This window comes from Lates calcarifer, linkage group LG6 (genome assembly GCF_001640805.2).
Source record: "Lates calcarifer isolate ASB-BC8 linkage group LG6, TLL_Latcal_v3, whole genome shotgun sequence".
NCBI classification, from domain to species: Eukaryota; Metazoa; Chordata; class Actinopteri; family Centropomidae; genus Lates; species Lates calcarifer.
In genome coordinates, this window is record NC_066838.1 from 4,485,362 (window position 1) to 4,496,836 (window position 11,475).

Below are 11,475 nucleotides of genomic sequence, written 5' to 3' on the forward strand. Positions count from 1 at the left end.
TGTAACCGTACATCATTTTTGCTTGAGGAATGACATTTTTGGTGCATAAAATGTTCCAACCATTCTCTACTGAATACCTGTTGTTACTACCATGCTGTGTTCCACTTCAGCAATTACGTTATGAAAATACAAAAGAACATCCTGTACCTTCTTTATATTCTCCCTTGGTGGTTTCAGTATTGAGTCATACTCGCGCTCTCTCGCTTTCTGTCCTTTTAGCTATGGAGGAGCTCGATGGGGATGAGGTGAGAGTATCCTCCAGAGGACGTCTTGCTGAGAGAGACATTGTTCAGGTACTCATCATAATTCTGTTTAACTTCGCAGGTTAGAATAGAGCACGTTTCTGTCAACAGCAACAGCATGGGGGAGTTATACCCTGAGGACAACAGCTTACTCTCATAACACACACTCAAACACACACTGGGATCTGCCTCATACAATATACAATGCCTATCTATAGTAGGCCTTTGAAGAGGCAGTGTCTTGCTCAAGGGTACAATACCATTCTATGATGTTGGTCTTACTTTTCCACACAGTTTGAATGTTGACCTATCCAATACAAAATTAGCCTAGTCAAAACTTTAATTTGAACTCATTTGAATCCAGATTTCCATCATTCACCATTACCGCATTGTGTTATATAAAGTGAAGCTTGTTTAGAGAATTTTACAGTAATGCTGCAAATTATCATTTGCATGTAAGAGGACCCTTGTTGAGAAAATGGAAAAAAAAAAAGGTCACTTCCAGCATTTTAATAAATGATCTTTGTGGTAGTTTTTCTGGTGAGAGCAACCTCTGACTTTTTTTTTCAACAAATGGGAAATCCAACAAGAACACTACCCTGCCATTATCCATAATTCCAATTTACCAACCAAAGATAAAGAGCATGAGGAAATTAAGTTAGAAACTGTTGTGGTGAGGACAGATTCTTTGTGGTGTCATGGCATTGTGGATAGGGCTGCGACAATTAATTGATCGAAAGAAAATTAATCTGCAACTATTTTGATAAGCTGTAATTCATTTACAGGCATTTGACAAGTGGCAAAATTCTCTGGGTCTAGCTTTTAAAATGTAAATGTTTTTAGGCCTCTTGATGTTTTCTATGATAGTCAGCTGATTGGAGTTGGGTTTTGGACAGTTGGTCAGAAAAACAAGACATTAGAAGACGTCACCTTGAATATCCACCAATAATTATTTTTAGATCAGTAATAATTCTGTTGTGTGTCTTTGTTGCCCCCATCCTCGCTTAAAGGTAAAGCCAGGGTTTGGTGATTATTTACAGACAAAAATGTGTTAATAATCTCTTATAAAGTAAATGTATATCCTGTAAAATAAAATTTTTAAAAAGCTATATCAGCCACTCTTTCAAAAGTGGCTGAATAAAGCAAAATCATTTCCTACTGTCTCCACACAAGACATTTTTTCCATTATGATTTTTAAATTCAACAGAGGACAGCAGCTCTTTCTTCAAATTGTTTAGCAGTGAGTTTAATTTAAAAAAAAAAAGTGTAGCCCCATCAGGAACTGATAAAACCAGATGTGGCAACAGTAAACTGTAATTTAAAAGAACCATTTAGAGATATGAGGAAGCAAATACACTGGCCTCTGATAAGAATGCACTATTGAATTTTTATATTGTTGTGGAGAAGACTGGCTAGTCATCTGGCAGAGCATTAGGAACAATGATAAATGAATGCTTACAATGATAAATGTACAGTGTCTAGACACCAAGAGGAGGCTTGTGAGTATAAGAAGATTACAATTCTAACAATGCGCCAGTGGCTATTTAAATACAGAAACATGTAGTTCTAATTTCAACACTGATATCGTATTATATGACTTAAAGTAAAGGTAATCATCAATAAATCAAATCCATCAAATATTATGTATGTAGTTGACCCCCCATACCAGGTTAATAGCTGGATAATTTATGTTTCCATTTTAAAGTTATACTGATATTTCTATCATGTTTTCACAGTCCTGTCTCTCCAGTATGGTTCACTAACAGCAGTAATCACATTTGCATGCACACGGTAATCCTTTGATTGCCTTTAACCTTATTATGACAATAATTTAATCAGGATGTTTACACTTGTAGCAGAAAAAAACCAACAGTTCAATCAGTGCATTTTCATGCCGTCTTGTTGATATTGATTCAATATGATGACTGCCTTCATTTTCTTCCTGTGATGAATTAAAGTCATATTGCTCAGTTTACACTTAAACACCATAAACTGATGGGCAGTTGCCTTAAAATAAATCTTGATTTATTCTCAGCCATCTGGCTGGTACTAGGTAGGAGGCCTGGATTGCTTGCTACTGATGCATACTTGCTTCTTTCAGACATGTAGCTCATTGCACAAATGTGATAGCAATTACATGTTGGTGTCATGTGTAATTAGGCGCCATAGTCAGTTTTATGTAAGTCATGACAACAATCGTACCAGGTCAAACATAGTACTCATAGTTCTCACAACACTTCCCAACACAGCAATTGAAAGCTTTCATCAGATCAAAAGGAGCACAAGGTTCAAGTCAGTCTCCTTAAGTGCACTGTAGTTTACATTAACCATCTGTTTTGCACAACATACAACTATAATAAACCTTGAAACAAAGTGAAAATAGCCAATTTTAAAGTTAGAATTCTTAAAGGAGTACTAGTGCATATGTATGTCACAAAAGTTGCACAAAGTCTTCAGGGAGTTGACAGATGTCCTCAAAGAACATCACCAGAGTCAGGGGCTGAAGACTACAAGTTTGAAAAGTAAGAAAATATGGGGGTGTGGAGTCAGAAAGAAGAAATGAACTGCTGATGCACAAGTTGAATTGTAGGTAATGTAGGTGTCAGGCTTTGACAGGGAAATAAAGTACACAGAATAAAAAAAGAACAATGTGTCTGGTTGTGCTGCACTGATTTTGATCCTTTTTTAAGAATTGTCCAGTGTGATATTGTATTGAATACTGAGCACAACATTAAACCTATAGAGTGCTAAAATACCAAAAATGTACTGGTTCCGGTCTCTTGTCTGTTTCCTGGTTCTCTTTATTTTCTACAGTGATAAATTGAACATTTTACCTGCATATTTAAATGTCAGACAGAACAAGCAATTTGAATATGTCAGCTAGGGAATAGGATTGACATTTATCAGAGCTGGTTATATATCAAAATGATTAATAGATTTATCAAGAAAATAAAATAATTGTTAGTTACAACCCTAGAATTTATTACTTATCATCTGTTATTCAAAAAAGTATATACTATATATACTAAAAATATATCACTTGCTTGTACCTTATGGTATTGAATTTCTATACTTTTATACAGTTTAACTTTTATACAGTATGTGATCCAAGGCAGCAGTGACAGGAAAGAAATTATCAAGATCCCACAGTGTTTAAGTTGTTGAGGAGATTCTTCCTGTCACATCAAATCAGTCTGAAAAGTCTTTTTTTTTCAAACCCTAAACCTTTCTATCATGGTGCAGGGCAGAAGATGCAAAGAAATATGGCTTCAACTATCCCTATTTCTAGCTGCGAAATGAAACTGTGAATATTCACAAATAAACACAAAGCATATGAGAAAATAGGAATAACACAAGAGTCACGACTTACCATCTGTGGGACCGTGGGACATTATAAGATACACAGCAGAAATCACCATCTAATAAAAGATGAAATTTATGAGGGGATTGACTATGAGAAGAGGGTGAATGTCACACTGGTCATTAAGTAAGGCTTCAGCAGCAAGATAAGTTTTAAAATCCCTCACTGATACAGTCTGTGAGAGAACTGACAACACTTTATCCTCAGTTTATTATGTGTCCTACAAGATGCTAGTGACATTTATTCAAACAGGGACAACAGACACATCTGGATAGAGTTTATCACCAAAAATCTTATTTCCCTTCTGCTTCCAGTTTGTTCCATTCAGAGACTACATCGACAGATCTGGCAACCAGGTCCTCAGCATGGCCCGGCTGGCCAAAGACGTCCTTGCCGAGATCCCTGACCAGCTGCTGTCTTTTATGAAAGGCCGAGGAATTGAACCGCGACCGGCCCTTTCCTCCTCGCCATTGCCGGGGCTTCACCAGCATATCTGACGCCCCAACACAGCCGCGGCCACTCATCTCTGACGCTCCCACCCCGACTCTCTCTCTTTCTTCCCTCCCCTCTGCTTATCTACACTCACTTCCCGTACAATTATTTGAGACTTTAAAGGAGAAGGGGGACCAACCCGTGACTTGCCCTCTTCCTCTCTTATCACTGATGAAGCTAAACAGGCACATAAGACCGACGCAGTGGGCGCTCAGCCCTGACTCACCCACTGTGTTTCCTCATCTTTTCCTCTCTAACTCACCATGTTATATAGCATCACCTCCCATTTACTGTATGAAAGGCCAGTGAGACTGAACCGTGACCGTCCCTTTCCTCCTCACTGATTATCATTCAGAGCCTCACTTTTCTTGCACAAAAAAAGTTTTTACCTGTTTTCTTGTCCTCAGCAGTGTTAACACTTCACTCTCATTTGGCACAAGTCCGAGGAAGTGCAAGAGACAATATTTAACTGAGGCTAGTCCCTAAATGAAAGCAGAGCCCTTGATGAGCTTGAATCAGGTGCTTTGGGGAAGTTTTTTGGCTACATTCATTGGAGTAATTGGTCACCATTATCATGATACTCTCCTGTCATCATTCTCATCAAGCTGTGCCCAATCTCATGAAAATGACAAAGAGAGTGCCAAGCAATTAGTTTAATCCTAACCGATGAAACAGAAAGGAGGATTCAGGGAGACTCTTTGGGTTTCTCATGTGGACGTCATACAGAGGGTAGCAGACGAGTGTTGGCAGGTCTAGTGTGGAGGTTCCGGTCACATGTTCATTATTACCAGTCACACACACACACACACACACACACACACACACACACACACAGACACCTCTGTCTGCCATGCCACACCCACCCTCTCTTTGCCCAGCGTGGGCTGAGGCTGGGTGCAGATTCCACCCCCCCGCTGTTAGAGAAATGCCAGTCTCTCCGGCTGCCCTGCAGAGAGGTGGAGGAGGAGGAAGGAAGGAAGGAAGGAATGAAAGAAGAGACAGGGAGGAGGGAAGAAGGTGGAGGTGGGAGTGTATGGAAGAGAGACGAAGGTGTAAGAGAGTGAGGGAGAAATGGAAAGACAATAAGTCAAGCCTGAAAGACTGTGGAGGAAAGAGACAGAGATGGACAAGGTCACAGGGAAGAGGAAAGCACCTACAGATTAGTTTGATGCCAGAGGGGGAAGAAAATGGGAGAAATAGACAGTGGCAGATGAGAATGAGTGTGAGATAGCAACAGAGAGGAAGACAACAGGCGAGCGCCATCTTCAGTTTAGTTTGATGAGTCTTTGTATGCATATTTTTAGGGAGAGAAATATCAATGAAGGATAAACGCACATTCTCCAAAAAGCAATATACCTGATTCCCAGTGTAATGTTTGCCCTATGCATGTCCCTCCCTCTCCCCTGCCATGACTTGACATTTTATTCTTAGGCAGACTGAAGCTGTGTACAAAGTGGGCAAAGTCTGCCATCTAGTGTTCATGCTTTTGTAGAGCAGGGTATCTTAATTATGCATGACTACTGTACATTCTTATATTCACCCACACAGTACAGACGCATGACGTGATGCAACTGACCTAACAATCATAATACAACATGGTAAATTCAAGCATCCCAGCAGTTCAAATAACAGAGAGAACCATGTTGATCGTAAGGAACTACACATCTATGTTCTTATGATGTGAAATGTGTCACTTTTTGGAGACGTTTTGTTAATGTCAGTGTGACGGTGGTGGCTTAGAGGGGTGTTTATGCTGTTTAATGTGATGTGTAAGTGTATTAATTTTTTAAAAATAAACTTGTACAATAATTAGTTTAATTGTCAAAATTTTGCATGTTGGGGAATAAGTGTGTTACAGTGTTCAAGTTGGTGTTGTCATTGCAACCGATTGTCCAAAAAAGAAAAAAAAGAGAGATAGAAATATATCTCAAAGTAATATGCATCTTTCTTGTGTCACTGTACATTTTCATTTGTTGATTTTAGAGCTCTCCCTTGTGTCTTGCAGAAGCCTGGTATATTCAGTAACTGAAGCTTGAGAATTTCCCCATTGAGAGACATGTATTTTTGATATTTTGCAATGACGTGGCCTTTTCTCAAGGTCACAGAATCCAGACATGTAAGGTCTCTGCAAGACACCTGCATATTAGTAAGTATTCCGAGGGCACGCCAGCCTGTTGTGTGATTTTTGTACAAGAGCATTTTTGTCTCTCTTATCTTTGTCTTATGGCTGTATGAACATGTGTATAATCAGCCCACTGATCATAGTATCATATTTAAAAAGTGAAGATGGATAAAGTTTCTTTGTATATACAGTACAGTACATGATTTCCTTACCTTGCTTACAGTAGAGTTATAAAAGCCTTTTAAATTTGTGTCTCTAATAATAAATCTATATTGTATGTTTTTATGAATGTCCAGCTAAGAAGAATGTAGAAGTTTGAACTAGAAACCCTTAACTGTTTTGACAAATATCGTATTGTGTTTTGATATGAGGTTTGATTACGTTTGTGTTTACTCATATCTCCTGAAGTTGATGAACTGCATTACAATATTACCAAACATAAAGCAACACAAGCTCATCATTGTATGTTGTTGTTTGTTCACAGAAAGATGATTCACGGTGGCGAGTCGATGCTATTACAGTATTCCTGGTGATGATTAATTCTACAGTGCAACACAGTGCTGAGCTGCCTCCCATAACTGCCTGATTCAGGAAACAGATTAAAGCACTTGAACATGCAGAGCTATCCATAATGGTGACATGGTTGCTTCATAACTGATTTATAGCACTTATGGATTCTTTGCTATACCTGTTCCCATCTTGTATTGAAAATAAGTATAGTAACTGGCAGAGAGTTATGATACAAATATGAATGTTAATACCAAGACTGAAGTTGTCTTGGTGTAAAACGTTTGTGGCTCTCATATAATTTGTTTTCATGAGACAGTCAGGACTTTATCAGTAAAGTAATGGAAATATCCAACACGTTCAGACCACTTCCTGCTATGTTTACTGTGAATTTACCACAGAAAAAAAATATTTATGTTGAAGTTAATAGGTTATAGATATGCGTAAGGCTTTTGTTGTAATGTTCCTCTGTTCTTATAGGTGGTCATTCAACTCAAATCAGCGTATTTTACTGAAAATATTCCATGGATGAATGACTAAGAAGCCAGTCAGGTAAGGACGAGCAAATAAAATACAGAACAATACACAAGATTTCAAAAAATCATCCAAATGTTACACCCATATGTGAATGTTGAGCATTTCATTCCATAACCATTAGCATTAATCTGTTCTGGAAATGTTGTGTATGTATTTTTGCAAGTTCAATATGAACTGAACTTGCCCACACTCCAAATTCCAATGCTGACAAAAGCTTCTATATGCCATATAAATGAAAGCATTTCCAATCTTTGAGAGTGTTATAAACTCATTTCAGTACTGTGTGTTTGGTTTTAAGCTGTGCAGGTGGTGACTGAGTGACAGGAGTTCCTCTCTGGGCTTAGTATAGCTGTATGCATTCACTGCTGTTCAGGACTACAAACTTGCATACTCATCTCTGCTGCTGCTGCTCTTGCAGATAGTCGCTTCCCTCAACACTCCCTGTACACACTGAACTGTAGCTGAAGAACACCAGTGTGGGAGCTTCAGAGCTTGCCAGATTCACTCACGTACCAGAGTCATACAGAGAGTCAGTGCTTGTTACCCCTGATTCTTTCTGCCTGGAGACTTAGGGCAGATTGGATGCTGCAGTGTGGTCAAGTTAGACATTTTCAGGCCTGTTAGTGTCAATAATGGGCTAGCATTTTGATTTAAATACTTTTCTTTTCTCCAGGTTATTTTATTTTTACATAATATTAATACAAAACACGTCTTCACAGCTTCAAATGTTGGGACTGTAGGTGAGTGGTGAGGGCAAAAAGAGGGGTCAATAAGGGGTTAATTCTGTTCAACAAGTTCTTTATTTTCCCCTTTTTCTGTATAGCAGTGGATTAGTATATCATATTTGCTACAAATCAGCTTGGCCAAACTAAAGAAAATCAAAACTGAAATTAAAAAACAAAAAACAAAAAAAAACTACAAACTCCCCTACAAACAAAGAAGAAAGCAACTCTGCACTGGGCTATGCCTAATTCTATTTTCAACCCATGGCAGTAGACAGCCACAGCTCAGGCTGATGTGGACTGATAAAACTCCTGTTTATATAGACAGTAGCTCCTCCTACTCCAGGAAATAACAATTAGACCAATTAACTTATAGCAGTTATTTATCCATTACTCAATAAATAATAATTACAAGTTAACGGTGGAAAAACATCACTAAACATATTAAAGTAAGCATATAAAAGTAAACATGAACTCACACCGCCCAAAATCAATATTTTCTCACAGCATCTCTCAGCCTACCCCTTGTCTATACCACATTTGGCACATTCCCAAGATCTAGACCATAAAAGGATTGGGACTGGTTTGGCAGTTCCTCCAAACCAAAGTGTAGTCTAGAGGAGAGGTGAGAGACACAAAAATAAAACATTCAAAACTTTCTTCAAGCTCTCGTGTGTCTGTGTGTCTCTGACACAACTATATTTAACAGGAGTCAGGCCTTAATTTGTCCTAATTACCAAACAACCCAGTCACTTGTCGGCTAGATGGACTGCAAAAGTGACCGAGGTGGGCAAGCACTGTGCATTGTGTCTTAAGTTAGAGGTTACAGAGCATCCCTGTGACATGGAGGATAATGAAGCATACTGTTTTATTTCCACACAAATACAACATACCATGTTAGTGTGCCCTGCAGTTTTGTGGTCTGAAAGGTGTGCAAAACTCAGTGCTTGAAATACATGCAGAGTTTTTTATCCATTACATACTAAAGCAAAATAACACCTCCTGGCACTAGTCCTACACAACAAAGTGAGAAAACGAACGTGTCTTTATATTGCAAAGGGATATTGTCATGTTGAGATAGGGAAGGGCCTTCCCCAAAGTTAGAAGCACACCACAGATCCTTTTCACAACAGACAGTCTGGCTTGTCAAATCAGGTAAAGCACAGGTGTAATTGATAACATTTTAAAAAGAATGCGTTCCATTTAAGGGAGTTAGTTCCAGAGTCCTGGTATTATTATGCTGGCTCAATTGGACACTTGATGGAACTGAGCCATCACTGACTAACTTTGTTTCACCTCTGCTTTTCCTGCAAGGACAAGTTAGTATGTCTGCTGTGAAAAGAGGTCATTAATAGTGTGAAATATTATACGTTTTGTCACATCACAGCTGAATGACACTGAAATTCTCCATAGAGCTGAGGAGAATTGCATTATCAAGGGATAAATCTGTGGATTAGTCACTTTGAGCCAAATCTTTCACATATAAGTAGTCATACATACAATTATATGGAATATCTCAACATTAAAGAGTCAAGACAAATCAAATTGTATTTATATTGCTCACATCATATCACAAATTTTCTTTAGTGGGCTTAACAATCTGTACAGCATTACAACACCATCTGTCCTTAGACCCTCAAATTGGACACGGAAAAACTTCCCAGAAAAACACTAGTAAAAAAATAGCATGAAGGAGCAATCTCTCACCCAGGACTGACAGACCTGCAAGGGACGTAATGAGTACAGAAAAAATCTGAATGACATTATAGATCATAAACACTGATGAAGAATATGATCTGGCAGGACATGAAGCAACTTCCAGAGGGCTGACAGAAATCAGTTTTGCGAGTATAACTTAAAAGTTAAAAATGAAGACCTGATGATAGCACTAGATTAAAATTGGGAACTGTCAGAATTACTACTATTCATTCCCTTGAATGTGGGCACAAAATTTCATAGCAATATCTCCAATAGTGTGTGGATACTAATTAAAATGGAATGCAGTAAGTAAAAATATATGTAGCTGATGGACTAAAACATGTTCAACAACCACATGATCAAACACAGTTCTCCCAGTCCCAGCCTAACTATGCATAGTGATTCATTTGACAGGTTGTTTATCATTATATAAGTAAGCTGTTACATAGACACTAGCAAAGTGGAGAAAAAGTGACTACACAGATCACTGCAGTTGCACACAGGAACAGTTGGTCCTGGACACGCTGTGACGCCCCATTAAACGTAATGACTTTAAGAGCCAGAGGAGCAGCTCTGTCTGGATGTAAACATGTTACTAACGGAGGTGTTTTGAAGCAGGCAGGAGTCAAGGAGCAACAAGAGGAGGGTGCATTCAGAGAGACTGAGAAGCAGCTCTGAAAGTGGAGGACTGTACTGTAGAAATGTTATACATATTGGAATATCTGTCAAACACTGATAGTCTTTCATACACCAAAGATGATTTCATTTTCTTTTAGCCACTAGCACCACAGTCTCTGGACAACAACAAGCAGATGCTGATGTCATTACAACGTGCCTTTTTTCTTTCGTTCGAAACATAATTTTTTATGAGTATGTGGAAAGAAACAAGGAACAACATCTGGCAAAAACGTGTGTTTTTTAAAGGGACTTGAACAAACCCGGTTTTGTGGGACTTTGGGTAATAGGTCAGAGAGGCTTAGCTCAGGGAAACTTTGGGCAAATATAAATGAAGCCTTCAAGCCTGAAAAGAGGAAGAAAAAGGAGGCACACTTGAAGTTTGCAGCAAGCTGCTTGAGGGCTACTAGAGTTGGACAGACTACTGTGAGATTGTGCGTAATACTTTTCAAGAAAATTGCTTTAACTACTGGTCTCAAACAAAGGCCACAGAAGGTTTTGTGCTTGTTCCAAAGTGGTTTCCTCAAACATTAACTGGAACTACATTTAAGTGTAGTTCAGCAAGGCCATATGATCAGTTATGAGTGTATAGAATGACTGTGCTTAAAGTGACAGATAATTCCGCTGTACACACTGCAAATTAATGCTGAGAAAATAATCAAGGAAACATAATCGTGTCAAATTTTAAAGACTCAATAAAAGTACCAGTAGTGTTACCAACAACAACAATGTAGCCTTTCTGTTTTTCCAGTTACCTCACCACTGAGCTGCTTTATAAAACAGCTTTTTTATTGTTGTTATGCTGTCACAGCTGAGAGGTACTGCGAACGGAGTTATAACCAAAGAGAAACATGTCGGCACAATCATATGCTCTGTAAAACCATGTGATGCCTCTACTGAGGGGCTGAGTTGAAGCCTTTAAAAGGAGTGGTTTGATATTTTGGGAAATGCAGTTATTCACTTTCGTACCAAGAATTAAATGACAAGACTAATACCATTCTTAAGTCTGTGTTCTATGAAGCTACAGTCAGCAGCGAGTTAGCTTAGCTGAGCATAAATACGGTAGTGTCATCAATCATCTCATCGCGATTTGTTTAACTCATATAGAAAAGAAAGAAA

At 38.5% G+C, this 11,475-nt stretch overlaps 1 protein-coding gene across 2 annotated transcripts in view; it reads left to right on the forward strand.

Annotated features, from left to right (window-relative positions):
• The window catches only part of LOC108882668 (copine-9), a 70,426-nt gene extending 63,752 nt beyond the window's left edge, over positions 1–6,674 (forward strand). For both annotated transcript variants that reach the window (XM_051071045.1, XM_051071046.1), the window contains 2 exons: positions 220–293; positions 3,918–6,674. In XM_051071045.1, coding sequence (XP_050927002.1) covers positions 220–293; positions 3,918–4,100 — 257 coding nt within the window. In that variant the 3' untranslated portion in view covers positions 4,101–6,674. The remainder of the gene's footprint in view (positions 1–219; positions 294–3,917) is intronic.
• The last annotated feature ends 4,801 nt before the right edge of the window (positions 6,675–11,475 follow it).